Source organism: Muscardinus avellanarius (genome assembly GCF_963383645.1).
Source record: "Muscardinus avellanarius genome assembly, chromosome: 11".
NCBI lineage: Eukaryota > Metazoa > Chordata > Mammalia > Rodentia > Gliridae > Muscardinus > Muscardinus avellanarius.
In genome coordinates, this window is record NC_137797.1 from 95,414,219 (window position 1) to 95,434,401 (window position 20,183).

Here is a 20,183-nt window from a genome sequence, read left to right on the forward strand (position 1 = left end):
GACAATAGTGAGGTGACCATAACCTAATTAAAATGAATGTTCGTAATAAAGGCCACTTAGGCTTTTAAGTGACCCATGCTTTCTAAAGTACTGGAGAGAAAAATGAGGGGAAGTGAAATGAAGATATAGTGAGGTCAGTGTCCCATGAAGTGATCAATTCTTGGAACACGAGCCTGTGTACCTGTTATTCTTGGTTCATTCTCTCATGACAGTTAGTGGCTAAGGCCATAGACAGTATGAAATAACCACAGCCTTGGTTCACATTCCCGGGATTAAAAATTGCGCCTACCTCATGGAGTTGTTGTGAGGATCAAATAAGTAAATGCTGGCAGTGTTTAGAGTTGTGCTGAAACATAGGAAGCTTTCAGAGAATATTAGCTATTAGTATTCCTATGGGTCCGATTTCCTGTCTACCTACTTTAGGCTCCAAGTTGGATGGAAAGAGAAAGAGGACTTTCTATGTTTTGTTTTTTAAAATAACTTTTGCGTTAGCCTTCCATTATTGTATCAAATGCCTGAGATAATCAGATTTGTCCAGAGAAAAGTGTTTTTTCAACTTATGGTTTCAGAAGTTCAGTTCATGATCAATTGACTATATTGCTTTGGGCCTATGGGGAGGGAGCACATGACAATGATTCACCTCATGGAGAGAGGGGAGGGAGGGAGGGAAGGAGGGAGAGAGAGCAAGAAAGAGAAGGGGAAAGAAGGAAGGAAGGAAAGAAGTCCACAATCTCTTTCAAGGGCATTCCCCATTGACCTGAAGACCATTCAATAAAGTTTCAGTAGCACCAAGCTAGAGATCAAGCCTTCACATGGACCTTTAGAGGGCACTCAAGAAATGAAGCATAGCAAGTTTATTAAAGTATAATTTATATTCAATATATGTTGCAGTACTGGGGATTGAACCCAGGAGCATTCTACCTCCTAGCTTCACCCCCAGCCCTGTTTTGTTATTCTTTATTTTGAAACAGGATCTTACTAAGTGGCAGAGTGCCTCACTAAGTAGCTGAGGCTGGCCACAAACCTGGGATCCTCCTGTCTCAGCCTTCCCAGTACTGGGATTACAATCACACACCACCACGCTCAGTTTATATGTTTTAAATGTATAGTCACAAGCGTTCTAACCTTACAGTCTTAAAATAGTCCACTTTCATTAATCACTCTGACCTGTGTGATTGTTTCACATCTTTTACTTATGCATACATGATAAACCACACCCTGTGGTGTCATCAATTTACTTTAAACAGTTGTCTTTTAAGTAAACTATGAGACAAAAGGAAACAGTCTCTTACATTTGCCTGGTAACTTACCATTTCTGGTGCTTCCACTCCTTTTAGTATAATTTCCCTGCACAGTAAAGAATATCCCATAACACTTTTATAATACAGGTCTGCTGCCAATGAATTATCTCAGATTTCATTTATATGAAAATGTCTTTATCTCATCCTCTTTTTGAAAAAATATTTTTGCTGCTTATTGAATTCTTGATAGACAGTGCCTTCCTCCATAACTTTAACTATGTAGCCCCATTTTCTCCTGGCCCCAGTTGTCTCTGAGGAGAAGTTGTTGATATTCTTTTCATGATTCTCTTGAACATAAGTCTCTTATTGCTGATTCCTTTCAAAATATTCTCCCAATGATTGGTTGTTATAAGGTTGACTATATTGTGCCTCAGTGTGGCTTTTCATCGTAATGATCCTTCTTGGAGTTTCCTGAGCTTCTCAGATTCACTCATAAATTGGAGATTTTCATCAGGTTTAGAAAGGTTTGGCCATTATTTCTTGAAATAATTGTTTTAGGCCCCAATTGTGCTCTTCTCTTTCTGGGACTCCATGGACTCCTACATTTGGCCATTGTATATTATCACGTTGGTCCCCAAGGCTTTGTTCAGTTTTCTTTGCTCTTTTTTCCTGCGTTCCACTAACTGTATCATTTCTGTTGATTATCTTTCCAGTCTGCTCACTTTTCCCTCTGCTGTCTTTATTTTTATTTAGTCTTTTCAGTAAATATTTTATTTCACTTATTTTTTCAATTATAGAATTACCATAGTTCCCTTTATAGTTTCCATTTATCTATAGAGTCATCCTGCTCCCTCTATAACACCATAGACTCATTTATTTCATTTAATATGTTTTTCTCTGATTTAAACATACATATAGATAGATACATACATACATATATGCATACATACATACATACATACAACTGTTTTAAAATCCTTGTCTGCTAAATCTGACATCTGAACAATCCTATTTTCTGTCTCTCTGTTGATTGCTCTTTATTGACTATGTTTCACAGTTTCCCGTTTATTTATGTATCTAGTGATTTCTGGTGAATATTATAATCATGGTTAATATGTTGTAGAGACACTGGATCCTATCATCTTCCTAAAAGTGTTCATTCTTCAGCAGGCAGTTCAGTTACTGGCTGACCACCATGAGTTTGTATAGGCTTGGCTGTGTGCTTATTGGTGCAGGCTAGTTGAAAGCCCAAACCTCTGAACCTTCAGAATCCTTTTTTCCTTCAGATCTGGTTAGGGCTTGGTTTTAGGCTTTATCAGGATGGTATAGAGGGCATCTTACTCTAGGGTAAGGTTCTGATTCCTAAGGTGTGCTTTTTCTGGTGCTTGCATTGGAAATTATGCCAGTGAGATTTCTTCGCTAGAACAGGGCCAGGACTCCAACCTCCTGACATTTATGACTCTTTCTCTAGCACTGATTAACCTGCAGCATCTCTTTCATACTCTCAGGGCCACAGTAGCTGCTGTCTGACACGCATCGGTGATTCTACCCTGCACTTGTACAACCTAGTCCTAAGCCACAGATACCCAGGTAACACTACACACATTTCTAGGGCCCCTTATCCACCTAGCTGACTCCTCTTTGGTGTCACCACACCATACCACCTGCCCACTTCCTCATCTGACCTCTGCCTTCTCAGATCAGCGGGACTACAGTGGTCTGCTTGGACTCCCACTCTTTGTTTGGTAGTCAGGAAATAGTTTCTAGCCAGAACTAGGGTGATTATGGTGCTCACCCCAGAAGTTCTATTTCTTCAGGGATTAAATACCTGTTCTGCTTTATACTCAATTTGACAAAAACAGTTGCCTCTTTTATTTTGTCCAGTTTTTAAGATGTTGGTGGTTAAAGGAATAGTCTGGCACCTGTGACTCCAAAATGGCAGAAAATGGAAGCATACTTGATTTTTAAATCATAAAATTATTAATATGCAGTATATGTAAGATACTCCCCATCTATTATAGGTTATATACTGTGTCTTACATAATATGGTATATTATATAATAGAATGTCATACTATATAAGTTATATATGAATTCATTTGTCACATTTATTGAGGACTTACTGTATGTCCTCAGAAGCATTTCAATAAAGTAGATATATTAGAATATTTTTAAAATATTTGTAAAACAACATCCCAGAAAATTATAGAGACAGTAGTATTTCTCATACAATGTCCTCATTTTAAAGGTGTTACAGACTGAAGAGGTGACATAATTTGTCAAGATCACACAATTACTAATGGCATAAAAGGAGATAGGTTGGCATTTTTTCCTCCACTAAATCAAAAATATATTTTTAAAAGAAAAACTAAGTACAGTGTTTGGAGATTTTTTCCTCCATAGAAAATTTGATCAGTGCTAAAGTCCCTACTGATACATTAATAATTTGAGCCAAAATGAGGAAATATATAAGCCTAGAATTCTAAGAACATTTTGTTTGAATTGCACAGAAAGATTAACTTATCGCATAGAATGGCCATTAGCTGACAGCAATGAACAAACTTGGTTCTTTGCTATACTCTATCCCAAGAACAGCCAGGGAAGAAAACACTGAGTTGCCTAGAAATAAAGGTATTTATTGGAGAAATAGAGAGCTATAAGAGGGTTATCATAGAAACTCAACTTGATAACTCTGTTGTGAGTAGATGTAATTTGCCAGCAAAAACATGGAAAATTTTTTATGTTTTCCCCAAAGCTTCACTTTTTATAATTGCTAAAGAAAAGAGCAATAATCTGTAATAAATGCAACCAAACATCATGTTCTCCTGTTTAACTCTTATCATCAGGTATGTCACTCTGAGATAACTCATCTCCAGAAACTTCTCTCCCTAAAGCTCTGTCCGAGGTCTGACCCTAAGAGAATTGTACTGGCAGATATTTATCAACCCTGTAGGATATGACCACACATTGCAAGACCCAGTTCTCTCATCTTGGTATGAAGGTGATAGGAAAAACTACAATGGGGGCACTTCCCTGAGTGTTCTCCCTGAAGAAGTGCAAGATATTTTTGCTTTCAGAAGTGGCAGATCAGGTAATTTGGATCAACCATTCCACTGAGGACAATTAGAAATGCTGGAAAAATATTCTAAATTTTCTTTTTTCTTCCGAAATGTGGAAAAGATCCCGACAGAAATAAGTATGTATCCTCACTGGAGAAAGATAACATCATCAAAGTTGTCAAATTATTTTGAGAAATGGATTTGTGAAAATGAGGTCTTACTAGTTATACAAAATGACTACACACACAAGGAAACAAAATAAATGAATGAAAATGGGAAGAAACTATAGAGAATGCAAACAGACCCAAAGAGGATACTGATACTGGAACAGATCAAATATGGACTTGAAAAAAACTGTATTACTATATTTTTTAAAAATCAAAGACAAGATTGATAATTTTTCAAAGAACCAGGAAATATAGAAAAGACACAAATATAAATTTTTTAAATGAAAAATATAATAGATAACATGAAAAATGCAGTAAATGAGTCTAAAAGGTGACTTGGCACGGCAGAAAACAGAATTATTGAACTGTTGAGAGGGCAGGAGAAAATACTGAGATTAAAGTACAGAGAATCAAAAGATGAGAAATACAGAAGAGAATGTAATGGATTGGGAAATAAATGGATGCTGAATCTTGTGAAATGATTTTTTCTACGTGTATTGATAGACTCATGAGTTTTTTAATGTGGCAAATTACATTTTAACTTGCTATTGAAGTATGAATGTGGCTTCTGTAGAGCTGGTGATGGTCTGTATCTTACCCTGAGTGATAGTTATGTGGCTATTTGTTTTTTTATAAATCCTGTACTACAAAAATCTTCATCTTTTGCAGTTTTCTATATCCATGCATGTTCTATTTCATGAATTCTTTTCAAAAATGTTAAAAAAGAAGTATGGGCATAGGCATCTCTATCATTGGCAAATGCCAAAAGAGATCTGCTTCTTTTCTGTCTATAACAGAGAGATACACAATTTCTCAACAATAGGGAGGCAACTGTATAAAGGAATGGCAAACCATGGTCTGATCACTTTCAATGGATTAGAGTTGTCACAAAAGATATACTGTTGAGGATTGCTAGGCCACACCTGGGACCAGAGAGACAGAGGCCATGATCAATAGCAACGTCTTCCATGGCACAGGCACAGAGGTGGTGAGTGGCATATGTGCAGGGTATTTACCATTTTTCTGGATAGTTGTTGAGTAGTAGAAGTTTTAAAGTCTCAGCTTTTAATTCCTGCTCTACCATTCATGCGATGTGTAGTCTTAGACATATTATCTGTTTTACTTAAGGCTTGATTCATTTATATTTGTAAACATAGTGAGAGAAATAAATGGAATGATGTATGTAAAGTGCTTAGCACATTGCTCGAATGTGTCAAGTCCTCAAGAAGTGGTAGCTAACTTTATCATTATTGATTGCTTTAGATCACCTTGTCTCCATATTCTGCCATATTTAATTTTCTTCTAATTTAAGTATTTTAACATCTTTTCTCTGAACTTCTCTTTCCAATCCATAATGCAAATACCAATCTGAAGATTGCATCCAATCTGAAGGTGTATACTTTAATTACTCTTAAAGCTTTTAATTTATTAGGCAGCAGAACATCTATCATCCCTTCCTAAGATGACAGCTCTCCTATAGTGTTCATCAAACCTTGTATGGGATGCAGAAATGTATTAATATGGAAGATTTAAATTAAAAATAAATGAAAATCTCTGATTAATAAGGACATTCAAGTAAAAACATGCAAAAATCATGAAAATTGAGACTGCAGAAGATTGTCTTCCAGTAGAAAAATGTATCAGGCACCCTGAAACTCAGAGTGGCAAACTTAATCCTTAACCCATGGGGGAGCTGCCTCCCTTCCTCGTTCTAGATTTATTTCCTTTCAAAAACCATTAAGCTTGTGAGACCATTAAAGGCCTCTGTTGCTCCATTAGCTAAATGAAGTCAAAGAATGTGATCTACCAGATTCATCATGTCTCCATTTCCTAGTTGTCGCAAACTGGTTCTCATGGATCAGAAGTAAGGGTGGGTTGTTACTTGCAAACTGATGAGGATGACACTGAAGATACCGACTATCATGACCACAATGCTGATAGGAGTGTTTGCTTTTACACTCAGCCTGCTGTAGCCTTGAGAGCTGGCTAGTGAGTTAGAGTCAGAGGATATTTACTTGAATACCCTTCCTGGAGGAGGCTTATTGGCTCACAAAGCCTAGAAGCCCTCCAAATAGGGTCACTCCTCCTGGCTTAATGAAGTGGTGATGGTGGCACACTGAGATCCAAAGGTACCTTGCCAGCTCCTCCAGCTCATTACTTTGCCTTCCAGATGGTGTCTGTGTGCCCCACCTCTTGGGCTACCCACCCTTCCCCTCCCCTCTGCTCTCTGGCTGGGGGTGCTATCCATGTGGGCTATGTAGAAAGGCTTCCAGTTGGGCTCAGTGGATGGACAGCCCAGCAGGAGGTCAGCAGGAGGAGGAGGGTGAGGTCAGGGGTCTCTTGTGCCCATATCCTTCCCTGTAGGCTTCTTGGGCAGGCATCTTCACAGCTCTCCAGAAGGTCCTGCCTGTGGGTGGTGAGAAATCACTACTGCTGTCTCCCCCAGGACATCACACTCTCCCTGGGGTTCTCCTTACCCTGCTCCTGCCTTCCTAAAAAGCACCAAGTCCCTTGAATGGTTTTAATTTGAATATACCATTGGTTTCCTGCTGAGACCTACTGTTGTGATAGTCAAAACCTGATTGCTTTCTTCCTGTAAATAATTTTGAGTACCTACCATGTGCAGATCACTTAGAAGGGAATTTGGCATCTACTCTCTGTGATCTCCTGGAGAACTACTGCAGATTTCTGAATAGGCAGTGTGAAGAAAGCAGCATTTAAGGATGAGCAAAGGAGCAGTAGTGCATAAAGGGCTGGGGGGGGGGGGTGCAGAGGAACTGAAGGCAAGACGCCCACCTGCCAATTCCACAGGAGATGGTAGGGACTGCGGTAGCTGCAAGGGGAAGCATCAGGGATGATGGGTGCCCTTGAGGAGCATTTGCCTATGGTGACAAGCAAGCAAGAGTGACTGTCGGTTTTCAGCCTTATGGGGACTTGTTTTAGGGAGAAGGATGTGGGTAGAGGTTGAGATTTCTTTTTGGAGGGAAGGAGGTACTGGAGATTTAACCCAGGGGCATTTTCCCTCCGAGCTACACCCCCAGACCTACTTTTTATTCTTTGTTTTGAAACAGGGTCTCACTAAGTTGAGGAGGGTCTCACTAAGTAGCTGAGGCTGGCCGTGAACCTGTGATCCTCCTGTCTCAGCTTCCCAAGAACTGGGATTGCAGCTGAGATTTCTTGATGTGATGAGATGGTGGGATAACCTGATAGAAATATCAAGTAGGCTCCTGGAAGAGAATGTCTTGAACTCAGAAGACAGGGCAAAGAAAATGCAAATGCCAGTTTTGACTCATCTGCTTGGTAATAACTATTAAACTCTTAGGGCAGAATGAAGTGAGTGGATTTTCTCACAGAGAGAATGAGAAAGAAAGCAAAAGAGAACAAGGGGAGGGAGATGGAGCTGGTTTACAGAGCTGCACACGAGGCATCAAACCAATAAAAAAGCAGAGGAGAGCCTCCCAGTGGGCACAGCTCATATGTCCATTCCTCTGGGAACTGTTTCTGTGTTTTCCCAAGTTGTTTGTCTCTTTCCCTTTCTGCATCTACATTTTGTGCACAATTCTTAGAAATATTCTCCCCAATTTTGCAGTTGGCTGTTTCCATGTCCTTCTTCCCACTGGCTGGAATTTCCCATGGGTAGAGACTGCATCTTTTTGTCTCTGTAGAATTCTCCAGGCCAAAAGAGGTCTGGATGGGAAGGAAAGAATAAAGGAGGTGAAGGAATTAGTTGTGGAGGTGTAGGAGAACTAAAATTGTCAACCATTGCAGGCAAGAATTTAGTAAGGAAGGGCATAATCAAGAACGTTGGAGGGAAAGGATGGCTGAGGCTGAGGCATAGATTGGCCAAAGAGAGGTCATAAGTAACTTTGAGGATACAAGCTTGGTAAAAGTGGTAATGACAGAAGTCACCCTGTCAAGAGTGGAGATTCATCCTTAGCCTCTCATTCTTGTGAAGCTACAGCCTTGCATTGAAGTCTCCAGTCTCCTCCATAACTCTCCCGGATAGCTTTTACTGCTGCCGGACAGGCAGCACTAGTGTACATCACTTACACTCCTCAGTGGTGTAGCATGGATGTATGTCTCCCTGTCTGGCCCTCAGCAGTGATCATGTATCTATAAATACATAGAAATTTTAATAAATAACCCTGCAGCACTGCCACACCAGTTAGGTCTTCTATGTTCAATGTTCAACGCTTCACTGATTACAAATTACCTGAAAGAGTCATGCCACCAGGATACCCCCATGCCCATGAAAATCCAGTAACTGCTTACGAGCACTTCAGACCCCAGCAAGGCAGGAGGGAGGAGATAGCTGGGCCTCCTGCTGCTCTGGGAATCTTGCTTCTCAAAATGATGAATGGAGTAGTGGCATGTATCATTTGGAACCTGATTAGAAATAAAAAGTTCCGCCCTGCCCCATTTAGACTGGCCAAATCCGAATCTGAGTTTTAGCAAGTCCCAGTGTGGTGGCCATGCCATTCACCTTGGGTAGTGGTTCCAGCTGAGAGCCTGGCTTACCACAGTAACGGCCATCACTGATATACAATTTACCATGGGCCAGACACTGTTCTCAGTACTTTACATAAATTTGTTTTGTGGTCCTGGAGTTTGAACCCAAAAGTGTTCTACCTCTGAGTTATACCCCCATCCCTTTTTACTTTTTATTTTGAAATAGGATCATGCAGCTGGGCGTGATGGCGCATGCTTTTAATCCCAGCAATTGGGTGACTGAAACCATAAGATCATGGTTTACGGATAGCCTCAGCTACTTAGTAAGGTCTTCTGCAATCCATGAGACCCTGTTTCAAAATAAAGAATAAAAAATAGGGCTGCGGGTGTAGCTCAGAGGTAGAATGCCCCTGGGTTCCATCCCCAGTACCACAAAAAGAAGAAGGGGGGGGGAGGAGGAGGAAGAGGAGGAGGAGGAGGAGGAGGAGGAGGAGGAGAAGGAGAAGGAGAAGGAGAAGGAGAAGGAGAAGGAGAAGGAGAAGGAGAAGGAGAAGGAGAAGAAGAAATATGGTCTTGCTAAGTTGCTAAGGCTCACCTCAAACCTGGATCCTTTTGTCTCAGCCTCCCAACTACTGAGATTGTATGTGTGTGCCACTGAACCTGGCTTGTCATCCCCACTTTATGGTGAGATCATATAGCTTTTAGTAGGACACATGGCTGAGAAGTGGTAGAGGTGGGATTCCAGGCGGTCACTTGGCTCCCATTCTTTAGCCATTGTGCTGCTCTTCCTCGGGCAGAACTACCCACAGTGGCCAGGATAAGGGCTTCCTGACCCTGAAGGAAGAGCTTTCCACAATCAAAATGGAGCTGTGCTTCACTATTGGGGATGGGTGAGCCCTCCAATCGTGTTGGGAGAGCTTGATGCTCTGTCTGCACTTCCTCGAAGCCTGGGTCCCAAGTCCAAGGTGAATGAGATCCAGGGATATTATGGGCTTGGTGAACACAGTACGGACGGCACCCTTTACTTGAGCACCTGTTTTAAGGGAAACCTGTTCCTTCCAGATGGTATTTAGAGCTGAGATGAAGAGCTCTTTGGAAGCTTAGGATTTGCTCACCACCTAGTGACTCTCTCATTTTGTTTGGGTTTCCCTAAAAATTTGTCAGAAAATGCAGAAAACATGAATGGCTTTGGTGGGCCTGCCTCTCAGCAGTTATCATTCAGCCAATTAGCCTCTGATGAAACTGTATGGTTTTCTGCTCTGACTAGGTTGACAGCCAGCTTATATCAAAGAGTTGTTTTCTAAAAGCCCAGGGGGTAACCCTAGGCCAGGACAAGTCCTGGCTCCTCCCCTGGTCCTAGACATGAGGATATGTCTTTTTCACACCGGCCCTGAGCCACACCAGGGTCCAGAGTCAGCTTCTCTGGACAGCCCAGACTGCACCCAGATGTGGAGGAATGTTTTCCAGGCTCCAGGCTGATTGGGCACTGATTTTCACTTAGGCCTTCCGAACTGCTTGCGTCTCACATGGTGCTACCACTCTGTCTTCAGGTGAATTGAGTCTGTGGGAAGGTTCAGATGGATGTGGAGGATGTGGAGGACTCTCAACCACATTCTCTTCCTGCCTGTGCTACTTCTGTGCTATAAGAAAGGGCTCTTTCTTCCATTTTACAAGTGAAGATGTTATTGGGAGGGCCTTACTTAATGTGTTTCCTGTATTGGTTTCCTGCAAGTGAAAGTGATTTCTGCCTCCTGACTTCAAACAAAAGCAGTGACCTGGTTTCTCCAGTCTCCTTCCAGTAATTCCCCTCATTTTTTTCCTTTTTTCTTTTTTGAGGTACCAGGGATGGAACCCATGGGCATTGTACCCCCAAGCCACACCCCAGCCCTATATTTTAGTCTTTTTTATTTTTGAAGCAGGTTCTCACTGAGTTGCAAAGGGCCTTACTAAGTAGCTGAGGCTGTCCATGAACCATAATCCTCTGGTTTCTGCCTCCCAAATGCTGGTATTACAAGCGTGCATCACCATGCCTGGCCAGTAATTCCCTTTAAGAAGTGGAAAGAGCCAGGGGAAAGGCATAGGTCAAGCAATGGGAGAGCAGCGGGTGCCTCCCCACTGCTCTGTGGGCACCCATCCACCTGCACTCAGCTGACCACACTCACTTGGCCTTCAGTCCCAACCTCACTTTCTGAGCAAGCCTTCCTCCACCTGCTTGTGAAAGGTGAACCCTTATGATACCCTTTTCTGTTCATTTAAGGCTGTTACACAGTGTGTGATTATGTATTGATTGTGGGATTAATTGATTAATGTTTGGTTTCACTTATAAGCTCTGTGCAAGCAATGCCTGTGGGTCTCCTGTTTACCACTATAGACCCCAGACCTAGCACAGCTGGCGGACCATAGAACAGAGCCAGTGAATTCTCACTGTAGGAGTGAAATTGAGGCACTGAGTTAGGTGATCCCAGAGTCCTCTTCCTGGTATGACAAACCATGATCTGTCCATGAGAAACTTGTACCCACCACCTCTCTAAATCTGAGTTCTCTTTCTTAGTTCAGTGATTCTTAGCCTTGTTTCCTTGTGGACTCTGTCACCAAATCCTTTTTATTGCTTTCTGAAGGCTGGGCTGGGCTCGTCAGCTCTGAATATTTAGGGACATTGAGTATTCATTTCTAGCCACCAACTACAAAGCAATAAGTCAGTGTAGAGTCTGAACAACGAAAACATCAGCAAAGATCTCCAGTTTAGGGGCGAGTCTGCATCATCTCTCTCTTTTCACCTCCTATTTGACCCCCTAATGACTTAAATTTGAAATTAAAAGAGGAAAGGGAAGGGGTAGAGGTGACATGGAAAGAGTGAGTCCTTAGGCCTAGTTCTGGAGCAGATGGTCCTTTAGCACGCTACTTCTTGTCCCCAGTAAGCTTTCATTTTCCTCTTTTCTCAAACTTTTGTTCATAAAGTCATTTTCAACCTCCTTGACATTACCCCTGGAGTCTTGAGAAGAACAATTTATCACCAAAGCCAGGCAGAGTAAGATTCTCTTTTTTAAAACTAAAGAGTGCGCCACCTGTCCCCAGCTTTGTATGCATCAATGGGCGGTAATGTGTTGTGGAGGCACCAACTCTAGCCAGCCTGAGCACCTGCAGGCTAAAGTCAACACCACCTTAACGAAAGGTTTGGATTTCATCTTCCGTAGTTGGTGGTTTCTATTGATTGCTTAAGGAAAGAGGGTATGATTTATATATGTAGATCCTCTCAGCCTTTCCTTACCTGGAATCTTCAGGTTGGACCCCTGAGGGAATGCAGGCATCTCTCTGTCCAGAGCCTCACAGCAACATAAAAGGGAGACAAGGAAATTCTGCAAATGCTGGCTACATTCATCGCTGTCCTTTCTCTAATCCCATCATGAAACGATGCTGCTTTCCAAAGCCTGTCTCTCCCCGGAAGGTCTTTCTGGAAGCCATGTATTCTAGGAGTCTTTGCATCCACCAAGAAGAGGTTACCGGACATGAAATGCAAATTAGTGGACACTGGATTTGCTCCATGCCTGTGTGGAACCACAGATTCCAAAATTTCCAGTCATAGATTCTATTTCAAATATTCTATCCTGTTCTCCCCATGAATACACATACATTTGTCAGACTTCGGATCCTGATTTAGGGCCAAGAATACAGGCTCATTCTACATGCATTTTGATGATCACTTTGTGTTCCGTGGGCATTTTATAGAAGTTGCTTTACCAGACTTGTCTAGGACCCATTTTCTTCCACTGACATAAGAAGCCAGCCCTAAAGAAGGGCTCAGCAATTGCTTATCAGCCATATAAGCATGGCCTATCTGGGAAGAACACCTTGGTAGAGATGTTTTGCTGTTTTCCAAATTAGGATGTGAGCTGGGGGAATTGTTTCTGAGATGGATATGATCCAGTCCTAAGAAGAAGCTATTAAACACCCAGTCCCTGAGAGCCAAACTGTGTGATGAACGGAGAGAAGGATTTTAGCCCCATGCTTTCTTATACCAGCCTGGCTTTTGCCATTCCTGGTGGCCCATGAGGAAACCAAGCAGAGCCTAGGAGCCTTTCCTGGACCAGCCTTGGAAACAACTGGGCTCTCCTGAAAGCAGAAACTATCCTTAGCTCTCCCTCCCAGCAGATGCTGGGAACATGCGTTACTGCTTTAGGGGCATGGATCCTGGAGGCTGAGAGCCACAGTTCAAGAGCACAGTAGTGAAGCCACGGGCTCCAGAGCCAGACCACTTGGCATGGCACTGCGCTCCCTGCCCCCACTCACTGGCTGGGTGCCTGTGGAAGGTCAGCTCACTATACTTATCTTTAAACAGTTGTTAACAATAGTTCCTACTTCATAAGGTTGTTGCCAGGAGGAAACAGAATAGTCCCAAAAGAGCATTGAGGACTGCACCTGGCCCATGTGAGTCTGCAGAACATGAAGGTCAGTGAGGTTACAGGATGCTCTGGCATTGCAGGGCAATCTTTGCCAATGGTAGAATCCTCACCAAGGCCCTCCCTCAAGAGTTTATTCAGTCTGTGTGCAAACACCCCGGAGGATGGGGAACCCGCTACCTGTTAAAACAGCCCACTCCACCTTCAGGAGGTCTGCTTCTTAGACAGAATTTATTTGTTGAATCTAAATCTCTTCTGTACACTTCTAGTTGATACTAGTTCTATCCATGTGCTCATCCAGAAATCACCAGTTGTTCCCTCCTCAAAATAGTGGTTTAAACTCCATGAAAATCATTGACGTCACCCTCCTGACTATATCCTTTTCTCATTCCATAAGCCTTATCCCTTTCTTCTCTTCAGTTTCTTTTAATGACCCCTGGAATGATGTGGTTTCCAAAACTCCTTCCTTACTGTGGTTTCTGTCTTCCAAAGGCATCCTGTGCTTCCTGGTGTGACTTACCTCCCCGTGTGTTGAGTCCCTATTCCATGCCTGAGGTCAAAGACAGGAAGACAGGCAGGGGGTGGCATGTCAGGCAGGGAGAAAAGCGTGCGCTGGGATGTGGAGCCCTGGACCCACATACCTCCAGGTGGCCCTGCAATGCATTGCTGGAGTGTGAGGAGGAAACTGGCTCATCAGAGCTCAAACCTGGGAAGGAGGAGGTGATTTTGACCCATCAGTGGAGCACTTTCCAAAGTGACATGTTTCCTCATGAACTTTAGTAAGAGTCATTTAACTGTGGCATGAAGACAGGGCAAACCTGAAACCAGGAAGGGCAGTTATCCTGATGGCGAGCACCAAGAGGAGAGGGTAAAAACAAGCCATAGACTAAAACGTCCAAAATAGGCACTGGGAGCTAGCATCGGTTCTCTCTGGGTGATGGGACAGTGAGTGATTCCCTTTCTCATCTGCCCCCCCATGTTTTCTAATTACTCTATAATAAGTATTTTCTGGTTTTCTGTATAATTAGCATGCATTATTTATATAGCAAAAATTATGCATGGCTAAAGATAGTTCAAAATCAAACTGGCAGGATTCAGAAACTGATTGGAAGGAGGGGTCTGGGGAATAGGTCTCCTGGCCTGGGGGCTCAGGTAGGCAGTGCAGCCAGCAACTGAGAGGGGAATGTGTGGAACAGAGCACTATGTAGGAACAGGTGGAATGAAGCCCAAAGCTATCTTGACTTCCCTTTGGCCTCTTTGCAGCCTCTGGCCTTCCCTGGGACACTGATTCTCTCTGTACCAACCGGTACGGCACATCCGATTGCAGCACTGCCCACTAGTGACCCATGGTAGCAGTTACATTCATTTAAGTGATACGTTTGTCACTTTTTCAGTAAATACTTACTGAGTGCCCGCTAGGCATTCTCCACCCAGCCAGGCCTTAATGATAAACCTGCAAGAAAAGCTGGTACCGTCCCCATCTTCACAAAACTTGACCTCATGTGGAAGGCAGATATAAATATTTCTAAATCGTTATAATAAGCATACCATTTCTAACCAAGATGAATGCTCCAAAGGTAAACAAGTGTTTCCAAGAAGATGGAGAACAAAAGAGATGTCTCTGGTCTGAGGGTCTGAGGAGGGATCACTGGGAAAAGAGGTGGCTGAGTTGAGCTGAAGGATGCAGAGGGAGGAATGAGGCAAAGGTGTTCTAGGAGGAAGGGCAGTCTCACAGTGCTTAGCAGCGGGGCTGCATTCTGAGAAATGTGCTGTTAGGCGATTTTTTCATTCTCTGAACAACGTAGTCTGCACTTACACAGACCTAGGTGGCATGGGTCCGTCACTGCACACAGCCTCTTGATACAACCAAGAGGTGCAGTAAACACGCGGGAGGCTGCTGCCAGCATCGCACAACATACTTTTAACTTTTTTTTAACATTTAAACTTTTTTCTTATAAGTAGGGTTATACCCTAAAAATGATAAAAAGTGGACTTTAATAAATACATAAGCCAGACACATAGTTGTTCTTGCAGGCCTTGTGCTGTGATACTAGGACACCACAATGTCATTAGGCAATGGGGAGTTTTCAGCTCCCTCCTGTCCTATGGGACCACTGGCATACATGTAGTCCTTCCCTCATCAAAATATTGTTGCACAGTGCGTGACTGTATAGCATATTTGCACCTAAAAGAAATGTTGTTTAATTAGAGCCCAGAGAGAGACAGGGGCTGGGAGTGAGAGGAGCCTGTTCCTACAGGACCTTGCAGTGCACAAAAGGAACTTGGTCTTCATCCTAAAAACAAGGGAGACATTAAAGGTTTTGGAAGCCTGAGGCAGCCTTAGACCAAACCCTCTGGCTGCTGCCTAGAGGGGACCTCCTTATCCATATCTCCTTTGTCTACCAACCCACCTTTTCTTGATCTTTGAGGCTGGTACTTCTGTCTGCTTTCTGATGCTTTGACAAAATACCTGAAATAACACAATAGGAAGGAAGGTTTCTTTGGGTTCACAGTTTTAGCAGTGTGGCCCATGGTCAGCTGTCTCTGTTGCTCTGGGCTTGTCATGGTGGGAAATGTGGTGGGGCAGAGCTGTGCACATCATGGTGGCCAGGAAAGCAGAGGACTGTGGGCAAGATGTTTCCAGGGTGCACCCCTTGGTGACCCACTTTTTACAACTAGGCCCCACCTTCTAAGGTTTCACCACCTCCCAATAGGGCCATCAGCTATGCACCCATCAGTGGGTTCCTCCATTGATGAGGTCAGGGCTCTCTCATCCAGTCATTTCCCGAGAACCTGCCTCTGAGCACAGCTACACTGAGAACCACGCCTCCAACACATGAGTCTTTGGGGAACATTACAGATTCAAAGCATAATAGCACTAAAGGCTTGATGAGACACCTCCCTCATGACCTGGGCAGCCAGAAGTGGGGTTCCCTGCCCCTGCAGGGAACAGCATTTAGAAGACACCCCCCCCCCCCCGCCGGCAGCCACCTCTCAGAGTTGCTTTGCAGCACAACTTTCTTCCTGGCTTCGCATACTTTAACACTAATGTGTGTACAACTTGCTAATTAATGGAATCATTTGGATCTGAAAACATCTTGTTCTAATGGGAGGCTGCAAAGCACTCTCATTAATTCACAGGTAAAATTATTCCAGCTTTTTCTCTTTAATTTTTTCCCCTCTCCCCAGCTTGGCTTAATAGCTGGGGAGAATTCTTCTAATTAGCCTTGTGAAAACCACTCCACTGGAGCTCAGAGCGCCAGTGACTGCCTCGAGTCTGGGAGAGGGTGATACTCCATCCCCCGACAGGTGGAGGGACCTCCGTTGCTGGCATGAGCCAACACTGGGGAGGTGGGGAAGTTGAATAAAGACTTTAAAAGTGACCTCAGTTTGGGATTCAGAGGCAGGTGGACTATTATGTTTCAAACATGACCCACAAAGTGATTTTCTACACAACTGCCTGGATAGAAGGAAGGAGAAGCTGCCCTGAACCCTCCTCCTCCTCCTCTGGGTTGTGAATAAACTCACCAGTAACTATCTGGGGCTGGGTGTTATCTGGGGGTGATCTGCAGGTAACCACCTCTTTGCCACTGGCAAATGAAGACCTACAACATTTTCTTTACACAAAAGCCTTCTTGCTATGCTATTTATGGTGTGGTGGACCCTTTAAATAAGGGGGGCCTCCTACTCACTAGACAGTAAAACAAGCCCACACACCCCATGGAGCACATGGGTACAACCCGTGAGCTCCATGGGACTTTTCACATGCTCCTTTTTTTCTACGATGGTATTTGAGCACTTTTTACACTGTGTGTGTGGGGGGGGGTTCGCACACCGTGTATACTGGGGTCCCTGGAAACCCTTCTACCTCCGGGCTGCACTCTGTGTGTACTGGGGTCCCTGGAAACCCTTCTACCTCTGGGCTGCACTCCCAGGCCTCTTTTATACTTTTATTTGGAAACAGGGTCTCTTAAGCCAGCGCACGGCTGGCTTCAAACCTGCGCGATCCTCCTGTCTCCGCCTCCCAAGCACGGGGATTACAAGCATGCACCACCATGCCCTGCTTTTTTACACTTTTTATTATGGTTATATACATTTGTTATATAGCTTGACATTTTGATCATTTTTAATTGTGCAGCCCTAAGTATATTCACATTGTTGTGCAATTATTACTATCATCCATCTCCAGAACTTTTCCCCCTCTAACCGAAACTCCTTGCCATCAAACAGGTCTCTTCCTATGAGGCTTTTGATTGGAAGTATAATGTTCTATAATGTTTCTCCTGGAGGAAAGCAGCCGGGTAGGATGCTGTAGTGAGGAATGGTGCACTTGTTTAATCCAGCAAAGACACCTTCCGAGCTGTTTCCTCAGCACTGCCACAGAGGTCCCACCACCTAGGTTGCCCTGGTGATAAGTCAGTTTCTGCAGAGGAAGACCCACTCTCCTGGATGCCTGTCAACCAGGCCAACCCATGTCTTACAGCAGAGAGGTCAGCCACAGACTCTGGTAATACCACCATGAAGAAGCCTTGAGGGATAAACAAGTTCCTGCTTGGCTGTCTGTAGTCCAAGTGAGTTCTCGCTGTACTGAACTCTGCTCTAAGAGGGGAAGGTGCTAAGTCGTCTCTAAGATGGGATATTAAAAGATTGGATAGTTATGGATGAAAACAACGTGTTCTTCCCCTTGGAAGTACAGCATCTGCCAGTCTTTTCACTCGGATGTGCCTCCAAGACAGAGTTGGAGTCAGGCCAATCTGGATTTAGATCTCTGCTCTGTCACTCACTGACTATATGACCTTAAGCCTCAATTTCCTCATCTAAAAAGTAGGGCTCTTGTTAAGCATGGTTGCAAATGCCTGTTATCCCAGTACTTGGGAGGCTAAAACTGGAGGATTGCAGGTTCAAGGCCAGAAGTGCATGGTAACTCAGTAAGACCCTATTTAAGAATAAAAATAAGAGCCAGGTGTGGTGGCATGCATTTGTAATCCCAGTACTTGGGAGGCTGAGACAGGAGGATCACAGGTTCGAAGCCAGCCTCAGCTACTTAGTGAGGCTCTCAGCAACTCAGAGAGACCCTGTTTCCAAATAAAATATAAAAATAGGTCTAGGAGTATATCCTGGAGGTAGAAAGTCCCTGGGTTCCATCCCCATTACCACAAAAATAAAGAGAATAAAAACAAAAGGTGGGCATGGTGGTACACACTTATAGTTCCAGTACTTGGGAGACTGAGACCACAGGATTGCAGGTTCAAGTCCTTGAATCTCGAGAGAACAAATAGTGAGATTCTCATCAACCTAGTGGGACTCTGTTTCAAAATAAAAAACATAAAATAGAGCTGGGGTGTGTAGCTTGGAGGTAGAATGCCCCTGAGACCAATCCCTAGTACCACAAGAAATATAAAAAAAAAAAATTTAATGGGACTCATGATGCCCACCTGCGGAGCTGATGGGAAGACCGCGTATGACTGTGTGGGTGTGGCATTCTGGGCCCGGTAAGTGGAGGCTGGCATTCTGTGTTGTCACTCTGGGTGATGCTGTCATTGTAGGTCTCCAGGTGGTCCTGAACTCCATCATCAAGGCCATGGTGCCCCTACTGCACATCGCCCTGCTTGTGCTGTTTGTCATCATCATCTATGCTATCATCGGCCTGGAGCTCTTCATGGGGAAGATGCATAAAACTTGCTACAACCAGGAGGGCATTGCAGGTAAGAGCAGGGCTCTGGGTGGAAAGTTCCCAGAGGCTCAGGTGAATGTGCTGCCACTACCTGTCCGGTGGAACCCGAGACGGCCCCCTTTCATTCATATCCCCATGTTTCCAGACCGTGGTAAAGGGAGAGGCAATGATCAGTATTCATTTCCTCTCATTTCTTATTTTCATTTTCACTGAAATGGATCACTATTAAAATGGTCAAATTTGAGCTTTGTCAAGCACTACTAAACACTGTTTAAATGAACTACATGATTTGAGATCTATCACTTGCCAGTTCATCACTTTTGAAGCCAATACTTTGAGAGTTGGTATGAGCCCAGTGACTGTGTATGTCTCTGCTCTGTCAGCATGCCAGTGTGACTCGTCATCAAAAGCCTTTCCTGGAAGACAGGCACATCCTCAGCTGACACTGTAGCCCATCACAACTGTGTGCTCACAACCCTCCCATTGCTGATCCTGGATTCTCTGAAATTAATGTTTTTATATCCATTTATGGGCAGAAGTCCCTGGACCCCTATCCCAGGATAGAGAGGAGGCAGGTGTGGAATTGCCTCCCTTATCAACAGCCACATTTCTATTCCTTAAGGAGGAAGTTTAGCGCTAGCTCATGACTCTCTGTCCTTTCCTTCCTGAGACTCTTCTCTTTGTGGTCCTTTCATAAATCAATATATTTAACAAGCAGTACTGGTTCATTAAGCACTTCCCTGAGTGGCACCAGAGTTTTGGCTTGCAGGATATGCTATAAACTGCTGTCTTAAGTTACTAACATCTCAGCTTGACCTTTAAAAAAAACACTTAAACAGAAATTGATAAGGCTTTAAACAGGCATATAAAGCAGTTTACAAAAAAAGAACTTGTTGAAAAAATATCTCCCACCCCAAAGGGGTTAGCAGTGTTAAATTTATATGACTTTCTTCCCCCAAACAACAAAGATCTGTCATCTTAGTGTTTGGCATCTTGGTGGAAAGAGAGCATCTGTCTGGAGTATTGATGCATGCCTTCTCCCTCTGCATCTCTACTGTTTCTCATTCCCATTCAGCCCAGACATTAAATTAAATTTGGTCTCCATTGCTTTGGGGAGCGAGGTTGGAGAGCATCTATACAATAAAGAGTGAAATGGATACTTCATATTCAGAAACCAAATTTGGTTACATGGCATGA

The 20,183-nt window shown here is 43.5% G+C and overlaps 1 protein-coding gene across 1 annotated transcript in view; it reads left to right on the forward strand.

The window, feature by feature from the left end:
* The window catches only part of CACNA1C (calcium voltage-gated channel subunit alpha1 C), a gene marked incomplete at both ends in the record, with an annotated part of 767,761 nt that overhangs the window by 537,367 nt on the left and 210,211 nt on the right, over window positions 1–20,183 (forward strand). The window contains one exon of the mRNA XM_080704956.1: window positions 18,859–19,017. Within this exon, the coding sequence (XP_080561082.1) occupies window positions 18,859–19,017 (159 nt within the window). The remainder of the gene's footprint in view (window positions 1–18,858; window positions 19,018–20,183) is intronic.